The following is a 24,998-nucleotide window of genomic DNA, read 5'->3' on the forward strand; positions in this document are numbered from 1 at the left end:
CCACACTCCAGACCGCAGTCGGACGGCCAACTCCTCCTCCTAGCCCCCCCGCTCCAGCAGGTCGCAGAGAAAGGTGTGACTCTTATACCAGCCCCTATAGTCATCCTCCACAAACACACACACTTTCAAACGCAATCTCACAGAAAACATCAGGCGAACCATCAGCACGTATTTTCTGTATCAGAGTGATAAACACTCATAAAGGCGATGCCAAGCTGCTGTTTCGTTTTCTCGGTTCTCCAGTAGTAACAGATGATGCACTTGTTACCATGGGAACCATAAAATGTCATCACCAGCAGATATCACTGTTCAGTCGCAGCGGGCTCCGCGCCCACGTCCTCCGTCGAGTCACACAAACACACGCCTGATAATGAGTCATTTTTCTCACCGTTACCAACATTGGAGCCGCGTTTTAATTACACAAGAACAGTATCAGAAGAAACTACACAACAGTCATTACAGTCCTGTAACTCTACGGTACAGCGTTGGCTCTAGGTGACTGGGGCCTTTTATGCCCACACAATAAATCCTCATTTATAATGCAAAGCTTTAAAAAAAGGACACAGACCCTCTGTTTCTGTCACATGGCTCTATGGACACTGAAACAACTATCCACAAATGTATCTTTCTGTCACGTCACATGCAGATGAAGAAATTCACATTGTAAAGCTTTTAATCGACGTGTTTTCTAATAGAAAATGATCACAACTCAAATTTTTGTCCCTTTATTTTGGTACTGTCTGTGGTTTTCAAACTGCACTTAGAATAACAGTCACACTTTTCTTTTATCTCTTCTATTCAAATTAGGTTGATACTGTAACATGTAATGTGATTAAGTTCAGACTGTGCGCTTCATGTTTTATCTGCACAGAACATTTGCTTATATAATGCCAACACCAGGAAACAGGAAACAAATATTTCAATGTAAAACAGAGGAACAAAGACTGAAATAGGAATAATCTTGTTTCAGGGTTGGGGTTAGGATAGTTTTGTTTAAGAGATTATCTGCCATACACTTACTGGCCACTTTGTTAGCAAAATGTAGCATCACTGTTGGTGTTGTCGGGCTGTTCCGAGTTCCGGTATTTCACGCAGTGAAATGTGACCTGATACGCTCCTCGACTCGAACTTTATATACAGTGAATGACTATATACAAAGAGGACATTACGTGCAGCAAGTGGGTGAGTTATATACATTATATAAATAAAGATAAAAGATGGTAGAGTCAGAATATAGTATGTGATATTAGAATATTGCTGACCATATCATCCCTTTATAACCAAAGTGTACCCATCTTCTGATGACTGCCTCACACCTCATCATAAAGCTCAAATCATCTCAAACTGGTTACTTGAACATGACTGTACAGTTCTGTATCAGATTTTCTTAGACTTTTATTAAGTAACTATCTACTTTATTTTTATTAATTGCATTTTTTCTGTAAATAATAAATGAAGTACATTTCACACACCAAAAAAGTTTTAAGATTTTTTTTTTTTAATTAATATTTTCACTTATTTATTAACTGAGTCAATTGTCCACTTGGTCAAAACTGCCTGAATCCAAATTTTAAAAATGTGCATGACCACACAATATTACTTCACCCAATATAGCACAGTGTGCAATGACTGGAGAGCAATATGAAAGGCAGGCAAAACCTGCACTCCTGCTAGCTAAGCTAGTTGCAGAGAAACCTCTAACTTATTTGTTCACCATTTCTTCTCATTTTCTAGATTTTAAAAAAGTAACACATTGCAATTTAATGATTCAACAGCTTAAATATTAGTGTGTAATGCCACATATTTAAAACACAAGCTAAATGCTTGATATAGAGAGAACCTGCAGCTAAAACCCAGACCTTAAAATGCTAACTTGCTTTAGCGCTATGAGGCGATCTTTGCAGACTCTTGACTCCAGTGGTATTTCCCAGATTTCCTGCTATTCCCTTTTCTTCAAATCATGTTTCTTACTTATATATTTGGTATATGTTTTAGGTAAGATATTTGAAAACTGTCAAACTTAATAATTATCAAATTAAATGATTGTCAAATTATTATAGCCAAATCTACAATCTTGCTTTTACAAACGCAATTCCAGAGCACTGGAACAATGTGTATGATGTCAATGAAAAGAAAATGCAATGATTTGCAAATCTCAATATATTCCAAATAAAGCAAACATCAAATGTTTTAACTGAAAAAGTGTATTTTTTTTTTTAAACATTAACACACCTTGAATTTGATGGCAGCAACATATTTTAAAAAGCGTGGGACAGGGACAACAAAAAGCTGGAAAAGTAAGTGGTACTTAAAAGAGACAGTTGCAGGACATGATTGGGTATAAAAAGAGCATCTTAGAGATTCACCAATCTGGGGGAAAAAAAAACTGTCTGCAAATTGTGGAACAATTTTAAAATAATGTTCCTCAACATAAAATTGTGAAAACTAAATCTCTTATCTACAGATATATAATGTCACAAAAAGATTCTGAGAATCTTCGGGTCCCAGGGCGGCACTGCATGCAAAACAGGCATGTTGCTGCTATGGAAATCCCTGCTTGGGCTCAGGAAAACTTCCAGAAATCATTACTGTGAGCACAGTTCACCGTGCCATTCACAAATGCGGGTTAAAGCGCAAAGAAGACGCCACATGTGAGGATGATCCAAGGAACACTGCTGTCTTCTCCGGGCCAAAGCTAATTTAAAATAAACTGAGGCAAAGTGGAAAGCTGTTTTCCTAACATTCTTTTAGGAAAACATGGACACCACATCCTCTGGACTAAAGAGGATAGGGACAACACAGCTTGTTATCAGTGCTCAGTTTGAAAGCCTGCATCTCTGATGGTTTAGAGGTACATATGGAATTGGTAGCTTGCATAGCTGGAAAAACACCATCAATGCTTAAAGGTATATACAGGTTTTAGAGTAACATATGCTCCCATCCAGACATCTTTTTAGTGAAGGCCTTACATATTTCAACAAGACAATGCTAAACTGCATCTATTACAACAGCATGGCTTCACAGTACATGAAATGAAAAATATGACAAAGAAGACCCAGGACTGTTGAGCATCTAGAATCCTATATCATCAATGTCCAGCAGCTGAACTCCTCAGTTCCAAGACTGTTGCTAAAAGAAGAGTAGTTGCTACGTAGTGGTAAAAAAGGCCTTTTCCCAACTTATTAGAGACGTGTTGCTGCCATCAAATTGAAAGCGAGCTTGCTTTTTTCCTAAAATGGTACATTTTCTCACTTCAAACCTAGATTTTCTATGTTAGATTGTGAATAAAACATGGGTTTACGAGAGCAATGTGTTCTGTTTCTACAGCATCCCAAACTTTTTAGAATCGGGCTTGTACGTATGTGCTATCCTCAAGGTTATCTCACATTTGTCCGAACACTTCAAACTCAGTTGCTGGAGTGGGCGAGGTAGCGCGAGAAGACAAAAACACAAACGACCCTTACAGATACCGTGATGCATTTTATTAGATGAAGATCCAATGATATATAGTCAACATCAGCATCCTCCTTTAAAAAAGACATTAAAATTGAAACATTTTCAGTAAAAAAAGTAGTATCGTACAGCCAATGTGGGGTACCAGAGAGAAAGCATGACATGACCTAAATCATATTCATTCATCATCGTAAGGATCATAGATAAAACACAATACATTAACACTGTTTACAATCTGTAACACAGAGGTTGACATGAATGATGAATACAGTAAATAGAATATATTCATATATTAAGATCTGTTTACAAAATCAAAGTAATGCATGTATGTATATTATATATATCACAGAGAAAGGCTATCCACAACCTTGGCTTTCAGCTATATGCACACCCCTTGTTATGCAACACTTTGCCCAAGCAAAATGAAATCTTTTGTTTGGTCAATTTATTGTTAATGGGTGGATTCTTTGGTAGTGCTGGGTTTTTAACGCTGCAGCCTCAGACTGAGCGGTGAGAGTTACCGACGAGAGTTAACCGTTAAGGTTTGGTTGTAACTGAAAAGGACTCTTCACCTACGGGGAAACTTCTAGAGCAATGTTCGCAGGAAACTGTGTCTGTGACAAAACAGAGCAACTCATTTTTACTTTTCTAAACCAGGATCACATTTAATCTGCGATACATCTCACAGCTCAAACAGACTGAGATGAGGCTGACTAGGTGTCAAGTTACAGCACAAGGTTTAATTGGAACTTTAATATGCACAAAATGCTGTTTTTCACCAAAAAATAAAAAACAAACATCATGAGGATCTCTAGTCACAAAACTTTATACCGTGCATGCATTAACAGTGCATTTGCATGGGATGGAGGCAGCTGTAATGGATTCTCTCATTTGAAAACAATACATTTCCATCGGAGAATAACACACCTAGCTCGTTTTGTAGGATGCTGGCCTTAGCAAAGAAAAGTTAGCATCAATGAACCTGAGCAACGCTTTCCAGTAAGGTTACCTCGCACTGTGATTAATCCAAGACCCTTAGTGGATGAGGAGTATTTAGTAAGCTAGGTAGATCATGTGTCGGTGCATTTAGGAAAAAAAGTGAATCTCATACATTGCTTCATAATGTTACCCATTAGTTTCTCCTTTTTTAAACAAGGGACAGTTAGTTAACGATCAGGGTAACAGCAGTTAAACAGCAGTCATCCCAGACTGAAAGAGAGCCTTTGAGCGATGACTGAAAATCTGCAGTCATGTGTAACTCGGTTAAAAGTATATTTTCATGTTCTCTTGACACATGAAACCAGTTGCTCTCTAACCACTGGCTGGTTGGCTTCTTCAAATGTGTTTGCATCTGACTGATCGCCTCATCACCTTTGCTCTTCCTCTAAGCAGCAGAAAGATGCTCACAGTGTTTGCAAACCTTTTAGGAACTCTGGCCAAAGGTGCTGACCTGAGACGTGCCTACGTTTTGTAATTCAGTCTGGTCCTGTAACAAAGGTGGTCTCAGCGATGGGTCCGCGGACACCAAACGAGCTCGGGGGAACGATCAGCAGATCGCTTTACACGACTTTGGTGTATTGAAGGATGAATAAAACCCGGGAGAGCTGCTTTGCTGCTGTGAGGGCAAATTCCTATGAGGTTTTGGAACAAGCTGGTGGCTGTCCATCTCTATCTCTCTTCCACATTCGGCTCACCCTGATTGTCCTGAGCTGCATCACTGGCATGACATGGAGTGGATCCCAGCCAGAAACCATCAGAGCCTCAACATAAATGGATCAGGACCCTTCCCTCTCCCACTATTTGGAGTGAGAGGCCCAGTGGGTAGCAATCTCTACCCCCTCATCCCCAACTCAGCGCCCCATGTGCTAGGGCCTCCGTGCCAAGCCTCAGCGCCAGGCCTCATCAATGGCCCAGCTGGCATGGCCCCGATCAGCTGGATTTGCTATAATCATATTAGGTCATCTCTTTTACGTCGGGGACGGAGTGGACGTTCGTCAGCTCCTCATTCAAGGCCGTCGAACCCCTGCAGGCTGGGCCAACCGGTCTCGTTCTGGCTAAATTTCCCATTAACAGATGGTTTTAAAGTTATTATTAGACAAGGTACAATACTTCACACAGTGGAGACGTCTCCTAGCAGGTATAGAGGGAGTGCGGCTGTCTTTTTTAAAGGCTCAGAAAAAGAAATTAGACATCTTGCCTCGTATACTGTTGCTGGCCAGTCACCTAGTCCTGCTAGCTGCGTACAAGCCTGCCTAGTCCGTCTCTCTGTCAAACTGGGATGTCTGGGACTTTGACGCGTGTGTTTTTGTGTGTGTACATTGAGAGGTGTGATAGGGAGGGATGGGTAGTAAGTTACAAAGGTTAATGGTAAATCAGCCAAACCAAAGTCACACACTCACCCACCACACACGACCCCACTCCCACCCTCTACCCAGACCCTCCCCTCCTCCTCCTCCGCTGCGGTTGTCACCCGGCTGCTCGCCCCTCAGTCCCAGCCGTTGTCCTTGATCATGTGGGCCAGCTCGATGATGAATTTGCCCTCTTTATACTTTTGACTGCTCTCAAAAGCATGTTCCTGGAGGGAGTGGCAGAGGACAAAAGACAAGAGAGGCTGCGTTTATTTCAAATGTAACAGCATGTATATGGAGATTAGGCTAATGCAGTCTTTTCAGTTCTGTGCAAAAATCCTGGCCTGTCTCTGCTCCTGGCTCCGGGGAAGCTGGTTATATAACAATCAGTCACTAAACACTGCAGAGGAGCCTGCAGATCCAAAACCCTGACCAGACTGCACTGTCATGCCTTACATTGGCAGGACTGAGTCTCTAAGCAGTAGAGACACCAAATGAACACAGGCTGCAGCCAATGCAGGGCAAACTCTGCAAGCTAAAGCTTGCTTTTCCTCGCTTGGGTGTGTGATCCAAAATTCCTCAGGAAAATATGAATGGATTTAGAAAAAGTTCCAGAGTACAAGTCTTAGCTACATAGATTATTAGTGGCTTGCAGTGTTAGTAAGCTAAGTAAACACACAAACATGTATGTAACTGTGCAGCTCATTCTTCCTCTGCCATTATCCAGTTCACTGACTCTTTGCTGACTGATCCTTTTATCATTCAAAAAGGAAGTCTGCATGCTTGGGCTAGCTTACTGAAATGCTGGGAACTCGGCCAAAAAGAGTCCAGAAATGGCAAAAAGATTTAAGCCAGATAAATGCTTACGGTCTCAGCCAATGGCTATTGTGGTACAGTGGGTTATCTACCACTGTCCAGTCCGCATGCCAAAGTATCCTTGGGCAACATACTGAATAGAAATGCTGCATGAATGTGTGACTGAGAGATTGAATGGGTCAATGACATTTGTAGTAGAAAGACTGTTTGAGTGCTCTCCAGAGTAGAAAGTCAGTATGTAAGCCTAAATTTTCAAACTGGCAATGGCCAATTGGGGAAGTTGGGGAAAAATTAGCATTCCCTGACTGGTTACATGAGGTTGATGTCTGTTGCTATGGAAACACTTGCTAGATTGGTCGCTAGTCTAGCTAATGAGTGATCAGCCACTCCCTTGACAAGTGGTTGAGGGAGGCTTGGATAGACACTGCAAACACTCTCCAAGTGACAGTGAAACTGTGAAAGAGAACGTCCATCTTCAACTGGCAAAGAAGCTGAACGTTCTCTGTTTCCAGTTCAGATTGCACTTTGCATTTCACTACCACTCCGTGGCAAGTTAGCAATGTTTGCAGACAAATCGGCATCTTCCATGCAAACAACAGGCGGCCAGAGCAAGAAGAGGATTTCTGATACAGCCCCCTTTTGTTCGAACAAGTTCACCAAGCAACAGCAACCAAACTCCAGCGACCACTCAGAAATCGGTTTGCCAACCAGTCATCAACCAGTGGGGATCTATGGCCTAGATCTTGGCTAATTTCTCTATTGGATAAGCTACCAGTTTGTAAGTACATACTAATGGCATTTGCATCATTCTCAACTGTACACTGAAACAGCTTTTTCCCTTGGACAATTCCGACTGTCACCAAACACTATCCACCCACACCCCACCTCACCAATCTGAGCCATGGGCTGAGTATCCTTCATCATTCAGGCCCCTAACATACACACTCTAGTCAGACCGAGCCATTTGCACTACTCCCAAGCCCTTTGTTCTCCATTGTGTGCCTTTTCTAGTGTGTGCTTCTGTCTTAATGTCTAAAATAACATTTATTATAGTCTTTTATTTTACTACATTTGCTTAAAATTAGTGAGGCCATTGCAAACATGTTGACGCCACTGAAGGCATGTCTCAATCAGCCATGTCTCAATCAGCCATTGATGAAATCTTTTAGCACAGCTCTTATTTTGAAAAGTATGGAAAGCTGTTTTTATCCATCTGATGTTCCAAAGAAAGAGTTGATTATTGTTAAACGTGTCACAAAACAGTAATATTCTGCTTTCTGTGCAGGACATTCACTCACTGTGAGACCCTCTGAGGTGTGTCACGGTGTAGGCCAATACAAATGTTCTTTTACGATCGCCTGTACCTTGTTTTGTCTTTGGCTATTTTGGTTCAGACCTGCAGAGGCATGCTATCAGATTTCTCGGTGTAGAAGTGCAGTAGGTCAGGCCTCTCAATAGAACTTTGAACACTGCAGAAAATCTACACTGCTGCCGGCAAAGGATATTAATGGAAGCTCTCCTTTAAGCCCCATCTAGTGCCTGCACGCTTTTGCATACATGTGACCTCTGTTTTCTCTGCCTTGTGAGGTCCTGACAGGAATAGAAACTACTGAGAGATGGAGCTACTTCTGTAGCTGGTATACCAGGTGTTTAACATGTGCCATAAGGAGGGTACTTTTTTAGGCGGAGAGGTTAAAGAATAAGGTCTAAGGTTATAGAGGTAGTCGTGAATGTTAAAGTTAGAGGTTAAGCAAAGAGTTCTGGTCAATGGACCTTTCTCAGAAAAAGGATACTGCGTGCACATGTTTGGTTGAACTCTTCAGGGATGTAGCCACGTGCCCTATAATGTAAACTCTCACTTCCAGGGTTCACCATGGACAAATGCACATGCTCTGTTGATATATGAAGACTGCTAACGTGTGGATCCTGTTTAGGTTCTCACTGACATGTGACCTAAAAAACTGCCTGTCCTAAAAACATACCGCAAATGTATTTTGACATACAACATCACTGCTTTACAGACGCTTCAACCCTACATGTGTTTTAAACTCAAAAACAGTTCCAATCAAATCTGAGTCTATTTTAAACTAGATAAAAGATTCCTAAAGAAACTACTTTTCCATGTAAAGCTTCTGTTTGATTAACAAAGGGAAAAAGTCTTCTGTTGAACCATCAACAACTCAGACTTTTATTAAAGTCCTATACTCCGAACCTTCAAGGGGCAATGCTTTTGCTTCTTTTTATGACGTGAACATTAACTGCACAGTGTAGTGGTTACAGAATAATGACATCTTCAGTGTTTAGGCTTGTTGCCTCCAATTCTTGATGTCATTATGTAAGACCGTTAGCCACTGAGGAAAATAAAGGCTCGATTGTGCAACCAAAACAAAAAGAAGAGAACTTTGTGTTTGTGTTTCCTAGCAGAGCTATTGGTAGATTTTCCAGGTAGCTGGATGCTGGAACAGCCGGAGTAAATGTGGAAACTCTATTGAGGATAAGAAGGAAAAAAAGCTCTGGAAAGTTCAAAAGTGACGTTCAGCTGTTTTGGTTTTTTTGGTACCCAAGTCACATTTATTTAAAGATACAGTCAGTTTGGTTTTTGAGCTTATTTAATAGATTAAAAAAATGTTGGAATAATAACTATAAATCAATCGGTGAGTAAATAAAGAAACTGATGCATTCACATAGACACGGAAATAATCCAATAAAAGCACACAGAAGTGCATGCTGGATTGTATGACCATTGTTGTACCACCATCTTGAATACAGTGTCTACAGTGGCCTAATCCTGTTTTATGTATGTGGCTTTTAATTTATAGATCACAAATAGCTCCTTAAAACTATTTATGTCCATTTCACATTTGTATTTGCACGCTTTCATCATCTCTTTCTCATTATTTTTTCTCCTCCCTCATTTCCACATCATCCTCATCTCGTGAACTGAAGTCAGGGTTTTAATACACGAAAGCCTGCATTAAGATGCTTACTTATTCCCAACATTGACACAATTACTTATCGTCAGGAGATTAGACATTCAAACCTCCCATCTCCGGACAGCTGACAATGAGCCAAGCTAGCTAAACAACAACAGCTGGTTATAATTTAACATTATCCCAGCTCATGTTAAGCTCGGATGCCCTAAATATGACACCTGAACTCAGGTAAAGTTTGATTCCATTCTTTAAATAGAGTTTATTAAAATCTAACAATGTTAGCTCCTCTGCAAAGAAAGTTTCACTAATGCTGGCTAACAGCAGTTAGGAGAAGCTAATAGGGGCTAACAGAGGCTAACATGAGCTAAAGACGGCAAAAACAGCAGCCTTACAGACAGAAAGGTTCAGGATATCAGCCAATAACTCAACTCGGTATCACTGTCGTTGGTCAGAAGTAGTCAAAGTTTTACAGCCTATTAAAGAGTAAACAGAGGTAAACTCCTGGCATATTGAGAACTGAGGCAAAAAGTGACAGCCTATACTCACTACAGACAGTATGAATGGTGGCTAAACTAGGTTTCCCCACAGTGGCCACCATAGCTAGGATTGTGCACTTGAATTGGGAAGTCTTCTAGTCTTATTAGCTGCTCGAATGGTTTTAAATTCCAGATCACATTTTACTATACAATCATACAGCATTTAAACTACCTCACATCCGTGGCCAATTTAGAATCAGTAATTACCACAACATTCATGCCTTTGGACTGTGGTAGGAAATTGGGAGTAAATCAATGCAGGCTACGGGAGAAAATGCAAACTTCATACAGAAAGAACTCACAAACGTAGAGGTCTGAACCAGGAGAGAGCAGTGCTAACCATCGCACCAACCAAGTCCACAGTCTCTCTTTTTATAGCAAAATCTAAAACCTTCCACCTGTTTGTTTTCTGTTTTTCCTGAGTTTGTTTTTCTATTGCGAAACATCAGACACACACAACCTGGCATTATATCCACATTATGTAACAGAGTGTGTCCATTTATCGGTGTAATGCAAGGCTGTTTTATAACAAAAATTGAATGCAATCTTATTCATTCAATATGCTGCCTGGTAGTTTAATTGACTGCATGATAATTTATTGTACTTTTAGTCCTTATATTAATGTGTCAATATGTTTCCCTCAGATCTGTAGTAAAATCAGATTAGAAAGAGGTATAAAATACAGAAAGAACCAAATTATACCCCAGTAATTAACTGGAGTCTAAATATAATTAGGGTACAAATAAAATAAGAGTACGCTATAATAACAAACTCTCAGCTTGTCGCCCCTAAACTTGGATGTGGTTTGTGGTACTTACGTATTTCCAGCCAAGGGTTGTTTTGCAGTTCTCACAGTAGATATCTGCTACAGCGTGCAGGCCCGTGAGCAGAACTCTCTCCTCTGCAGGGCCACACCCAACATTTACCCTGAGAGAAAGAGACACAAGCAGAGACAAAGAGAAAATATTTTAAAAAAGAAGTGTGAAAGATGTTGTGCATAATGTGCACAGAGGGTGTTGCACAGAGGGTGCACTGACAGACCACCAGGCTTTGCAGCAGCATCATTTTCACACTCAATTCAGCCAGTAATAACACCGCTCTGAGGCACAAACTGGCTCTATCTACACTGGGGCCTTAAAAAACAAAAACAAACACACCCCAATATTAACCTGGCACATCATCTGCTTCCTGTTCAAGTCCAGCATGCAGGTTTCCTGCGACGCCTTGTGCCTACAGGTAGACTGAAATGCAACAAGAGCACTGGCTTTTATTACTAAATCAATACTCACACTGAGTTGAACAGGTAGGCTCTGCCCTGGCTGCCCTGGAACGACTGCAAAGACAAGATGAGACAAAAATCAGAAGACTGAGAAAAATCCACTAGTCCATACAGTGCAATAAATCTGTAAGATTATATAAGCATGCTATTATACTGCAATAGTGCTCGTATGTTATGGAAGAGCTTATATTAAAGTGTGTAGTCTGTTTATTACTGATAACATCGTGGTTGACTGCTGTTTTAATAGGCCTACCTTTACCTGGCTTTTATTTACAGTAAGGCCAAAGCTCGCACTGACGCGCCATATTAAACATATTTAATTCAGCCAGCTGTGTTACGACAGGCGGAAGGCCTTAGTACACAGGTGAGCATGTTTCCGTAATCACACATGGAAAAAGTGATAACACATTCATAATCCAATTCACTAACCAGCTTATAACCTAATCCATAACCTAATCCGCCCACAGGCAATAGTGAGGTGGTGGCTGACACAAGCGTACAGGTGTTCAGCCTGCTGTTTATTTTCATCCTTTCTTCCTCTTTTATGCTTTTTCAGTACTTGTCCTTTTAAGTGCTGTTAAACAATCGTCTTTATTTCTGTGTAACTGAAGTAAAACAGTAAATAATCTGAATCTACCTGCAATAATTAGCTGCCTGAATGGCAGCACAGGGCGCGATCACGCCACTGTTGCCGTTGGATACCTTTGAAATAAGCTCGTCGTGGTTGGCTAGGTGAGCTCGGCAGTGGATGCAGCTGTAGGTCCGGTGGCAGCTCGGCAGATACGCCTGGAAGGTCTTGGAGCGCGTCATCCTGACCATGGGCGGGGTTGGCGGGCGGTGCAAGAAGGGACTGCCAGCCCAGGTCGGCTCACAGGGGAAGCACCGCAACACACAGGTGAGGGCCGTGGTGGGCGGTGGGTCGGGAGGTGAACACCTGAGCGCAGAGAGGTGATAAAAGACTGTAACAGCTGACTCCTCAATCCCAACCTACAGGTGCATAAGTGCTGATGGGAATAAAGTGATCACTGCTCTGCGGGTTGAGAGAATTCTCCAGCTGGGTCGCATCTGTGAAACTCATAAAACCTGAAAAAGCTATGGTGGGACAAGACAGTGTGCATTATTAATGACCTGAGGAACCCTTAGTGGTCGTTTGAGCCACCAAAGCAGGGACAAAGACTCATTTTGGTAAATATTTGATAACGTGTTACTGTAAGCCATTTATTACCTTGTTTGAAGGCAGTTTTCGGATGAAGCTTGGCTTTTCTACTACAGGACTTTTTAGGAAAACATCTGCTGACTGGTGAAATCAGATATGTTACTGCCTAATGACCTGTCTGAATTTAAAAATGCTTATAGAAGAGGCACACGGCTGTCCAATATGTACCAACGGGCCTGCAGGACAGTGACTGACCATGATACAAGCACACAGTAAACACTAGTATCCATACTGGGTATAATGAATATTTATAATTATATATTTCACTGCCCCAGCCTGTGTCCCTGCCTCTGCAAAATTATTTATAGTCCCCATCTGATTTTAGCATTGCATCGTGAAACAGTCCACAGCACAAACAACAATCATATTAGAGGATGACTTTCACGTTCAGCGTTCACAATCCCATCACAGCAGACATGACAATGCCCGGTGCAGGATGATCCCCAAAACTACCTTTCACTAAAAAAAGAGAAACAAAAAGGGGCTGATTCAGAAAACTCACTAACAATGTTAGAAATACTCCAACTGCCTGATTGCTGACAGAAGGATTACCCACAAAAGATGAAAAGCAGCTGTGGACCAGGGCTGCTGACTTTGCCAGTAATGCAGCAGCTGCTGATAGAGAGGAGCAGCCACACGCCTTAGTGAAAAAGATCCACCCCAACCTGACCGTCATTCACTGCATCAATCACAAGGCTGAACTTGAAGTCCACGAAGGTGCAAAAAGTGTTACAGGGCTGAGCCACTTTCACACATTTATCGACTCTCAGACTGAAAGTCTGGTGTTAAGCTCAATAAATAAAGACAGTCGCCTCATTCTCAGCACGAGTGTGGGTAAAAGAGGGGCCACGAGCTGCAGATGATGCAAAAATGCCTTAATCGAAGCAGAATGTTTATTTATTATTTGTTTAAACTGACAGTATTTTGTGCTGTTCAGCTTATTTCAGATTAAATAATGATGTTAAGTGCAAATGGGATTTTATTCTGTTACACTGTTTGTATTATTAGGTTTGAATGTGTCACCTGTGTCTGGAGAGGGATGCATAGACTGAGACTACTGCGCATACTAATTTAATTTTAAAAATACGTTATAATATACTCAATATGCATACTTGAGTGTACTTGTCATCACTCGCAGCCTGGACCCAATTCAGGGGCCACAACCTTTGAAGGACTCGAGGCTCCTGCTGCCTAGCAACGTAAAGCAAAACGTCTGTCCAACACTAGAGACATCTTGGACAGAAGTGGTGGAGAGAGGAGAAAATGCTTGTCTTACTATTATATTTGATACATTTGGCTTTTTGAGACTTCAGACTAAAAACCCCAAAATAAGTTGCAACATTTATTTTTGAGCAATAAAATAAAAAGAAATGACCAGATATAGCAAATATTATACAAATTAAAACACATATATGCAAATTAATATTGAATTTACATACAAGAATTCAGTAAACACTCTATTTTCAAAAATATTGGAATTTTCTAGTAGTTATTTAATGCTTCGAACTATAAAGAACCATTTTGTTTTGTTGTTATAGGAGAAAATTAAGCTGTTTCATTGTTACATGATGTACCTGAGGCTGAGAGAAGTTTAAACTCAGGCTCTGTGAGGCTGCTTTTACAGCAGTGCTAAATGCTAATTTTAGATGACTAACATCCGAATGTTTAGAAGTGCTAGGTTATTTCTGCTGTAAAACCCGTCTCAGATTTCAGGACTACCTCGTGCTTTTCCTGTTTTCGATTGCAGGTCAGATGTCTGAAGATATCATAGAACAACAAATGTACAACATATATATGTTACAGGTATTCAGTACTAGTCATTAATAAAGCCACTTCTTCCCCCACAGTTAACATGCAGTCAAACCCTGACTCCAGCTTTGCCAGTGCTCACAGGCAGCAGCAGTCCTTGCTCGCTCTCTGAGGCTGCAGAGATAATCTGCTTAGCCAAGCACAACTGTGAGGACTGCGCTCTGCTCGCTCCATGATATCCAAATGGATCGAGGCCTTAAAATACTTCTGCTGGTGTGCCCTGGTGACTGAGAAGATTAGAGAGCTGACCCAGGAACCCATCCCAGGGGCTGAGGGGCAGAGAGGACAGGAGTGTGTTTAGACTAACTGTACAGGAAGAGCTCAATAGTTAGAGGCCTACCTTTTGATGCAGTAATAATCTTTGAGGTTTTATTGCTTAATGCAACTTTAATTGTGATTTCAGCACTGCAGCTCTGCTGCAAAACAGACCCTATCAATCCCAAAAGCAATCTTGTTTTATTCTCCTGTGCTGCTTAACACCTCCATAACAATATGCAACTTTCACAGTCTCCCCTTTAACTACTATCCTTTCTATGGGTTATTGAACGCAATCCTTTTTTTTAGTTGTTCACCTTTACAATCTGTCTCTATGTCCCCACGCTTTCCTGTCTGTCTTTACCCAACCATCTGGAAAAACGAATAAAATAGTGATTGGGAACAGGAGGCCTCTGTGAACTGAGGACACACAAAATAACGAGCTGAGAGTGAGAGAGGCGCCTCTTTACGTTGCTGCTCTGCAATATGATTGTTTTTAGTGTCAGCGCGAGGCTGATAAAGGCTCGAGTGCTGATGGGAAGGACTGGGAGGGGGATATAAATAAATAAGGCAATGAGATGTGCCCTTGTTTTCTCTCCTCTGACACGATGCCAGCAGCGTGGGATTGGGGCACAAAGACACATTCAGTACAGTTGTCAGAGCTGACCCCTGACACACACACATACAGACTGATGTTTTACCCAAAGCACGTTTCATCCTCTCACAAAGTTTATGCATCATCCAGTCCTCCAACACTTGTTCAAAACGTTAAGTCCTGATGTACAGAATCAACAAATGGGCACAGGTACAGATTATCCAACTGGAATGACTGCTGCACCCACAAACTCACGTTTGTTTGTTTGTTTTTACCATTTTCAAACCAAATTACAGACCAAATAATCAATCAATTAAGAAATTTTTCACAAAGCTGCCAGATTACAGCTGAGTAATTAGTCTCACGTAGGAGTGTAAGCTTCAACCTTGGGCTTCAAATTTAATTCCATTAAATTTAAGCTTCTGCTTTTAAGCCTCTGCAGCAGCATTTGTTGCAAATCACTCAGTCTGAAAGGACCAGCTGAATGCATGAAGTGAAAATATGATACATGGATCAGGTGCCAGAAAAAGGCTCTGTTGGATGCTGTTCCAGCTATTGTTGACGTATAGCACGCTATGATATTAAAGTGCCCTTGTGGGCTGATTTTCAGGGGCAGGATTATACAGGCAATGCTATGCATCTACTCATAGGTCATATTTAATCCACGTGGAGGTCTCTTTGTGTATAATCTCTCTGATGAAAGATCACTTAATGTCAGCCTTAACTGTGTACAAGTCCATGTCAGTGACTTTAGATTGAAATCAGTGCAGTGACAGGAGGGGAATGTGCCAAGGCTGGAGTATTTGTAAAGCCTTCAGAAAATTACACCCACATTGTCTGGTTGAAGCTCACCAAATGTGAGATTTAGTTAGTTTCATTAGTTAAATAACCAACTTTTTGTTTTTGTTTTTTTACAATAGACAAAACAAGACATTCACAGGCTAGAGCCCAAACAGTACTTGCCTTTTTTTTGGGCCGGGGGGGGTGAAATGCCTAGTTGGCAAGCCCCTGACAACCTCTGGCTGCTAGAGAAAACCATCCCTGGGATTGACCTGGTTGCTAGCAGATTGCTACAGTTGCTGACTTGTCTGCAACCACTTGGCAAATAATGTTTGTGAAAGCTGAAGCGTGACACAAACTGGAAACGGACTGTTTGACTTCAAAGCTTCTGAAATGTGTTGGTAGTAGGGCTGCCACAAACGATTATTTTGATAGTCGACTAGTCACCGATTATTTTTGCGATTAGTCGACTAATCAGATCATCATCCATTGGACGTAAAACTACAGCTTATTGCACCAGCAGCATCTGCTCTTATATAACTATCATTAGCTTACAGCTTTAAGTGTTTAAGGTATGTGCTAACTAAAAATAAAGACACGATGATAGTTTATTAAAGTTTAATGAAATTTGCAGATTGTCTGGGTGAAGTTTAATAAACTCCTTGCTATCTAAAATATAACAGGACACCGGAGTAAATTCTCAAGCATCTCACACTTCTGATAATCAGTTGTCTGCTTGACGTTTATTCAGCTGTGTAAAAACTATAACTTTAATCTCAGCCAAACCGATTTACTCAGGAACAAATAAGATACTGAAAAAAGGCCAAACAATAACATTTTAAGTTATCTAAGTGACTTATGTATCATGTTTAACCTGAGTAGCAAAAGACAGCGGTGGGTTTGAAAACGATTTGCCGGGAGTCCGGTGTTCTCACGGCTCTAGTGAGCCTAGCCCCCGGCTAGCTATCGAGCTAGTGGGTAACAGACGTCTCCGAAAACGTCGGAGCGCTTTTGAAAATATGTGGTGTCTTGATAAACTGAGCAGATATTTGAGGTTTCCATAGCTACATTCTCGCCTGAAAATATGTTAAATGTTTATTTTGTGACCCATAAAGAATAATAAGAGTAATATTAAAACTAACTAGCTGCCGCCATTGTTGGAAACTGAGCTGGGCTGCGCTATGAATTCCGGGACACAGCTTCTTCTTCTTCGGGGTTTAACGGCAGCTGGCATCCTTGTACATGCAGTGCTGCCATCTTCTGTTTCAGTCCATTATTACACTCTTAAATCCTGCTACTTATTCCAGCATCTTTTGTGATCTTACAAAGCTTCAAACGAAGCGTCGACTATTAAATCAGTCGTCGACGATTTTAATAGTCGACGTAATCGTGACTAGTCGACTAATCGTGGCAGCCCTAGTTGGTAGCAGCAGTAAGGTTTTTTTGTCGTACTTTTCAGTTTTATTACGACTCAGCAAGTAGCTGAAGGCTGTTTGGAGACAAGCTGTTGTTTTTCATGCTAACTTAGGTGACCACAATCTGCTAGTGAGTCCCTGAGTGAGCCCTGACTGGTTCAGAATTCGCGGTCGTTCCACTGGGTCATGTAACCTTCAAATAGCTACCCCAAGTGCTTAGCAGGCAGTTTGAATGTGTGCTGATTAAACAGACTTCTTTTTTAACTTCTTAAAACAGCATCTCAAACCTATCTGCTGCTATATTTCTATGGCGCAGCTAGCATATGTTGCTAACTTTTGGAACTATTGTGAGGCTCCATGATCCGCCACTAATGTAAAAAAAAGAAAAGAAAAAAAGATGTCCATTCAGCATCTAGTGCCGCAATCACAACCAATATCACCTAGCAACTACCAGAACCCACTCACCTGTTAGGAATAACCATTTTTTCCTAGCAATCAGTAGTTTCCCGGGAGCTGCTGACCAGTCTCTAGCCCTGTGTGACTGAGGCCTTATGTATTTATATTTAAAAGGTAAAATGATGTGGCCATTGTTTCAGACAAAGTGCATCCTCTACTAACCAGCGACTAGTACTAATTTACTATTTACTAATTATTTTACCTTTGGCTATAGTTCACATTTAATGTGTGTATGGAAGTAAGAGTATGCTTGAGAAGCTGGATAACCATACATCTGACTCTGTATTTTCATGTACTACACAAACACTTTTCTCATGTATGTTTTATCCAAACTGTGAAGCAATTTGTGCACTATAAAAATGTGCTAAACAAAAAAACATATTATTATTAAAGACTAATTAGTCATCTTTAAAAGACCAATAAACTGGAAATCTAATGAGCAGAAGAACTGAAATGATCCTAACCTCTATCAGATGTAGGAATTTGATGATTACAGTTTGGTAAAATTATAGAGACACAAGAGGGGTTGTAGAAGGCTTGGTTCGATTTTTTGTTTTCCTTTAATAAGTGAACCACAAGGCTGGAAACAAATTAAGCTGATATTGTCCTTTAACAGTGTCAGTGTCAGATGTTTGTGGTTTTGTGCTTACTAAATTAAATCTAGAGTATGGTGAAGGCTTTAAAACAGCTAAGATATTTTCTTATGGAGGAATGATGAATAATAAAAACATACAGAATACGTACAAAATAACCACACAGGAATACATCGAAGAGTGAAAGCAGGCACAAGCTGGAGAACCAAATTAAACAGATGAAAAAAAAGACGTAGTGAAGCTGTTCGAGGGGTTGAGAGTGACGGTGTTTGACATTTTCAAACAGCTTCCAAAAACAGAACAACACTCATGCTGGTGGGTGGACATGCTTGTAAGTCATTTTTGCAAAAGCAGCATTGTCTGCGGGATGCTGACGTTCAGAGAAACTGCTGACGCAAAATGTTTGCACTAATAAAACCTCTCTGGCAGGAAAAAAAAAAACCCAAAACAAATTGCATAAATGATCAGATGACTGGAATAGCTGATCGCAGCCATCCAGACAGGCTCCGGTGGCGTAAATGTCAGAAAGAAAACCCAAGTTTATCTACTCCTTCATCTGACTCTATGCCTCTCTGATCCGCCACGGGTCGTTCGAGGTCACCGAGTTGTCCATTCTGGTCATTTCTGGGTGTCATCACAAAAGGCTACGTGCAGCGAGTCTCACCAGCCAAAAGGGCCCTTGTATCCAAAAAAAAAACAACCTTTGTTATGTAACACACTGATGCTGCTGCTGCTGCTGCTGCTGTCTCTGACAGTGATCGCGCAGGAGAAAACCAGGGGGGGGGGGGGGGAGCGATGCCAGGTGAAAATGACTTGGACAGAGGGTTGAAGGGAAGGGTGAAGAAAAAAGGGAAGAGGTGGTGTTGGATGATTCGCTGCTGCCCACGAGCTGCACCGTCACGATTTCTGTACTTTGTGTACTTTCATCTCGCTCTCCATTCACTGTTACACCGAGGCCACACAGCTTACAGCAGCATGACATCACTGACTACTCCCACCATCTCATTAAACCACATTGATGGAAGTGATGCTCCTGCTTCTCAGACTCTTACACATATGCATGCAGCTGCTCTCCTGCCCCTCTTTGGCTTGGTTTCATGTGCTTGATGTGTAGATGTTATTTCTAAAGCTCTTCCTGTAAGTCAAACCTGGCCAATTGCAGGCATAACACACTGTGCACAACTTTCGTCCGGGCAGGATCATCTTTCAAGGCCTGCAACTCTGACCCTCCTCTTCGATCCCTGGGTATCGAGCCCCCACATAATCATTAGGGATGTGCGTGCGCACGCTGCAATGAAAATAGATCGCAAACAGTGGAAAACAAGGCTGTGCCTCGATATGGGGTTCCCGATCTTCATCTCCTCCGTATGAACTCTCGCGGACGTTATTTACTAGATTTCTGGGATTAACATGAGGCACCCCCCACCTGCAGGTGAGGCTCAGTCATGTGTGTCTCATCACCTGAGGTAACACCTAAGTAAAAACATGAGGGTTTACAGTGTGGATGTGTGTATGAATCAGGTCACAGGCAGTGGCGCACTTTATCTGGGGCATAACTTCAGCCACCACGCAGAGCACAGATGGCGGGGATGCCTCGGCTCAGCAAGACTCTCTCACTCACTCACACACACAAACACGCACGCGCGCGCACACACACGCACACACCGCCTTTAAAGCTTTAAAATCCGCAGTGACTTTAGCAGGTGATTGTCGTCAGCATGTGATCACGTGAGCGTACATTACACGATAACCCGCATCGATCACTGCTGACGTGCACCGCTACGGCCGGGGGCGCGCGCACGGGGATGATGGCGCAGACGTGCAGCAGTGCCACAACAAAAACAGCATGTGTCCTAATAATAAATAAAATACTAGATACTGTAGTAGATACTGTAACCACAGAGAGCAACTCTTCAGCATCCCGTCCGCAAAGCAAACAGGAAGAACAAACCTGCAACAGTTACCTAATGCACGTAAACAACGCAAGACATCATAAACTTCTCTTTTATATTGTCATTTTACAGCACGTGGGTCTGCAGTTAAAAGTTGACTTGGTTAAAGGCGTTGAGCATAAATAGGTCGATGCTTGAAATGGGTTAAGAGAGCAGTGTGAAAACCATAAGTAACAAATGCACCGGAGATGAAAAATAACGCAGACGAAATCATCTTACCTTTGAAAGGAAGAAAATGCGGGTCTCCTCCACGTAGCCTAGAAAATGTGGCACGTCCTCGTTTTTCCTCGTGGCAGTGCCAATCCTAAAACCTCTTTCGCATTCCTTCCCAAGCAAATTTCCTCTCCTCTCTGGCCCTGGCAAGTCCTGCAGAGACGCAATGTTTTGACGCGCAACGATGCCCAGCAGAGTTTAGAAAGCCACAGAGAGCAGTGGAACTTCCAGCCGGAGCGAGAGCATTCCCTCCTATCTACTTCCGTGTTCGCAGTAAACCGTTTTGATTTTACAGACTGAATTTATAAATGATGGGGATTCTTTAAATATATAGTTTTGTTTATATCTACTGTTATGTGCTTTAACAAAAGCGTTTTATAAGCCGTAACATAGAAAACTAGCTAAAAGGTATGCCGCATTTAGGGGAAAAACCTCCAACAGCATCCTTTCTTTTCTAAACACATTCACGGTTACCGTAAAACTTAGATGTTCGACTTATTTGCAGTGCAATTGGTAACATCCAAATTGCAAAACTGGAAAACACAAACTCTGAAAAAACGGGAATCATCTTGAGTTGATACTCTTGGTCCCAAATCACACTTGTCCTTAAGGCTTGATGAATAAATGACAGGCTTATCGGCCAATCAGTGAACAGATGAAGCATAGCAACACCGTGTTGATTGGTCAAGAGTAGAAACGATGAACCAATGATCTTTCCGGATTCTAACGGGGTTTTTTTTCTAAATGAATTCTCTAGAAAGCAGTTCAGCTACCTGCAAATATTGTTTAATGAAGCTGCCTCGAGCAGGACAACACAGCGAAGGCATCACCTGTTCTTGTGAAAAAGTAGGAAATTATTATTTCAACATGTCCGGCATCATTAACTTTTCGCGACAGTAAAAACTTCTGACGTCGTTTTAGTTTGCAGCGCCACCTCCTGCCAGTTACATAAACTGTGACATAACACAACCCTAAAAAACGACAAATACCACTTTTATATAATGATGTACACACAGTGTTTATTGATACAGATACAAAAAAATTGCTCTCGGCAAATCAAATCTAAAGATGAGCCCAAAAAAGTTCAGTTCAACACACACAACAGCTTTAAACATGCAAAATAAAAGTACACTGAGGACAGCACAAGTAGTATAATCAGAAAAATCCCAGTACTTGTAATGTGATTGTTGGATCAAGTCTCTAAAAGAAATCTTCAAGAACATTTGTAAAAACAGTGTAAAACATCACACATAAGTGATTTAAAATGCCCCACAACAAACCTAACATTGTTTTGACTGCAAAAATCCCAAACAACGTACAGTACATTCAGCCAAAACCACATTCATTCGACTAGAGACCGCCACCGAGCATCATAACATTTCATATATTTGTATATTAACCCTCGGATGGTTTAAGTCAAAAAAGGGACCCAAAACGGTCCCTTTTTTGACTTAAACCATCCGAGGGTTAAAGCAAGGAACTATGTGTAAACTACTTTCATTAACACATTTGAATTTTAAATGAGTGCAGTAAAGCGATCAGTCTGCATCACTGCTTATACTAGGCTGTAAAATATTTTAAATATACACATATGTCATATAAAGTTCAATGCTGATTGCAATCACACTGACACAGGTAAAAGAAACCAGATAAGGTTTCCTATTTTGTGCAAAATTCCTCATAAAACAGGCAATATATGCCTCTATTATTTTATCTGATCAAAAGGCTGATCAAAATAATAATAATGAGCCAAAACAATGAGAGAAAAAAATCTAGACACTAAACAATAACAGAAACATGAGACACAGCATACAGGACAGTGGTTTTTACAGTGCGGCGCACAGCTGAAATTAATCCGTCTGAATGTCCGGTTAACTGTTCCTCACCTGGTGCATCAAATAATATTTAATGTGGTGGAGAATCTTTGTTTTGTTTGACTGCATTTTGGGAAAAAATGTTTCACCACTGCTTAGACGTGGCAAATTACAGTGTGCAAAGAATGTATATAAACATATATTTATATATATGAAACAAGTCGAAAATAACATGACATCATCGAGCTGCATCTGCTGGTGCTTGCACATTACCCCTAGCATGATGCAGTAATACCGCAAACTAACTTGAAAGCATCAAAAAGGATCGAGTTTGCGCAAGTAAACCCTTATAGAAAGTGTCAAGTCAAGGACCATGAATCTATTATGGCATCTGAGACTGATGAAACTTAAAAGCACAATATTTCAGTGGCATTTTTAGCTCTTTGTAAAAAAAATTCAGTGGTTTCAATTAAGTGTGTGCTCCTAGCAGAGATATCATACTGTTATATGGGTATGTTTGTGCATGTGTGTGCAAGCGAACGCACCATGGATAATTCTAATAATACTAATAATAATAATCATAATGAGCCAGGATTTTTTGTGACTAAAAGAAAACATTCAGATTTCATCATTTATGCATCTAAAACATTGTAAATGCATGCAGTATATTTGTGTTATAATGGCAACAATTCTTATTAACTTTTTCGAAATATACTTCAGTCGTAACTTACCAACTTACTGTGAAGACATCGCATGACTGCACCGCCATCTGCTGCAGTCATTGCTGAGAGGATTGTAAACCAAATTACCCAAATACGTTTTCATTTTGAGTCATATCAGAAAATCTGTAAGCCTGTGGCGATATACTGTCTCTGTGACGGGGCCCAATAGCAGTCAAGCTCTAATATGATCACACTGTTTAGTATGAGTAATGAAAAACAGGAGTATGTGCTACCACTACATGTACAACACGCGGTTCCTAATACAGAGCATGTTGGAGTTCCTACAGACTGTAAAACACAGTGTGAGAGTAGCTGTGCTGGAATGCCTGCAGTAAAAGCGGGTGTATGTTGGGGGCTGGTCTGGCAGGTCAGTGGCCCTGAAGGATAATCACTGGTGAGAGGTGGGGTGAGGTAGATTTTGGCAGGTCACTCCGCTTTGGAAAGGCTGTTCCTGTCCATGAAGTCTTTAAGCTTGGTGGGAAAATCTGTCATAACTCCCGTGGCTCCCAAATCAAACGCCCTCTGAAAGTCATCCTCGTCATTCAGCACCCAAATGTACACCTGAAACCACATGAGGGATTTGTACAGTTAATACACACGCGGTCAGAGGCTGTCACACACAGGAATGTTTCTGTACTCTAGTCTATATTTGATCTGGTAGGAACCTTTCCAGTAACTGCTTTTAACCACAGTGTAACTACAACAAACACACAGGCTTAGTTCTGGCATTTTACAAAAGTTTTACACACTGTTGGAGCAAAACAAGCCACACGGAAAGTGGTGACAGTAGTAGCAGTCTTCAGGAATAGTTCTCCTGGCTTCTTGAAGGACATTCAAAGCTCTTCTTTGGATGTTGGCTACCGTTTGCTCTATTCTCTGTCAACATGATCCCACACTGCCATGCTTTACAGATGGCTGTAAACTCTCAGTGTTGTACCTCTTGACCTCCTCCATACATGCACTAGGACTAAACCATGGTTTTTAATGTGGGATTCATGAAACTACCATTTTATCTTGCTTTTCAGTTATTAACCTGTGCAGACATACAAGTGCACAGTACTATAAAAGACCATGGGGACGATGCTGTGTGTAGCTTGAAAGCCAGGAAGCACAAAAAACCCTCAGTTAGCATTGTTTGTGGCTGGCTGGTTGTTTGTGACACTGCCCCCTGGTGACAGTACTCAAGTACAACATACAAACCTGTGCGTAGGCTCTGATTAAGACCAACGCGCAACCATCCCCTTTACATCAACCAATCTTGGAAATTGTTCCAGGACTGCAAATAAAAACTTGCCAGAAGATGTGCCATCTGCCTATCGCTACCACAGGCTAAGTGACCATAAGAGACTGAGACCAAAGAAAAGGAAAAACATGCTACAACAGGAAGACTTTTGTATCCATGTAATCAGGTAAGGAAGTTCCAATGAACCAGCCATCCATTCTAACCTCTAAAACACTTCCATAGCTCCTCATTTACTGGCCAACGGTTCCTCACAGGAACCTGAATCAACTTAATTTTAAAGGAACTGCAGTTTTACCTGAATTCCCCGAGCTGTTAAATGGTCAAAAAGAGCTTTCCTCATCAGCAAACTGCAAGAGAAAAATAAACACTAATCAGCTGAGGTGTGGGACAGTAAATCCTTTCTATGTTAATCATGATCGCACAGCTACATCTCAGTAACACAGAGAAATACAAAAAAAAAGAAGCCTAGTGCTGCTGCAGGTTTATCTTTTGTTGAACTTTCTGCTGATTCAACCACAAAAATCAAAGAGATTTTACAGTTTTGGAGGAGAAAGCGACTTACGTGTCTGC

General features: G+C 41.2%; 3 protein-coding genes across 3 annotated transcripts in view; 1 reads left to right on the forward strand and 2 right to left on the reverse strand.

The window, feature by feature from the left end:
• The window catches only part of clpb (ClpB family mitochondrial disaggregase), a 520,737-nt gene that overhangs the window by 24,014 nt on the left and 471,725 nt on the right, over positions 1-24,998 (forward strand). The window lies entirely within an intron of this gene.
• On the reverse strand, positions 3,468-12,298 carry ypel2b (yippee-like 2b). Its single transcript, XM_005746922.1, has 4 exons — positions 12,068-12,298; positions 11,376-11,419; positions 10,905-11,013; positions 3,468-6,028 (listed from the first exon to the last, which is right to left on the reverse strand). The coding sequence occupies exons 1-4, from the start codon at positions 12,182-12,184 to the stop codon at positions 5,939-5,941; spliced, it is 360 nt and encodes a 119-aa protein (XP_005746979.1). The 5' UTR covers positions 12,185-12,298; the 3' UTR covers positions 3,468-5,938.
• Positions 23,034-24,998, reverse strand: part of gdpd1 (glycerophosphodiester phosphodiesterase domain containing 1) — a 17,347-nt gene continuing 15,382 nt past the window's right edge. Inside the window, 2 exon segments of the mRNA XM_005746921.2 lie at positions 23,034-23,746; positions 24,724-24,829. Coding sequence (XP_005746978.1) covers positions 23,612-23,746; positions 24,724-24,829 — 241 coding nt within the window. The 3' untranslated portion in view covers positions 23,034-23,611.

The sequence above is a fragment of the Pundamilia nyererei genome, unplaced genomic scaffold (assembly GCF_000239375.1).
Source record: "Pundamilia nyererei isolate P.nyererei 1_Seehausen unplaced genomic scaffold, PunNye1.0 scaffold00185, whole genome shotgun sequence".
Taxonomy (NCBI): Eukaryota; Metazoa; Chordata; class Actinopteri; order Cichliformes; family Cichlidae; genus Pundamilia; species Pundamilia nyererei.

Coding starts and splice junctions, on each gene's coding strand:
- ypel2b (XM_005746922.1), bottom strand. CDS start 12,184: ATGGTCAGGATGACGCGCTCCAAGACCTTCCAGGCGTATCTGCCGAGC. Junction 11,420..12,067: donor ACGACGAGCTTATTTCAAAG/GTATCCAACGGC, acceptor TTGTCTTTGCAG/TCGTTCCAGGGCAGCCAGGG. Junction 11,014..11,375: donor GCCTACCTGTTCAACTCAGT/GTGAGTATTGAT, acceptor TCTTTCTCTCAG/GGTAAATGTTGGGTGTGGCC.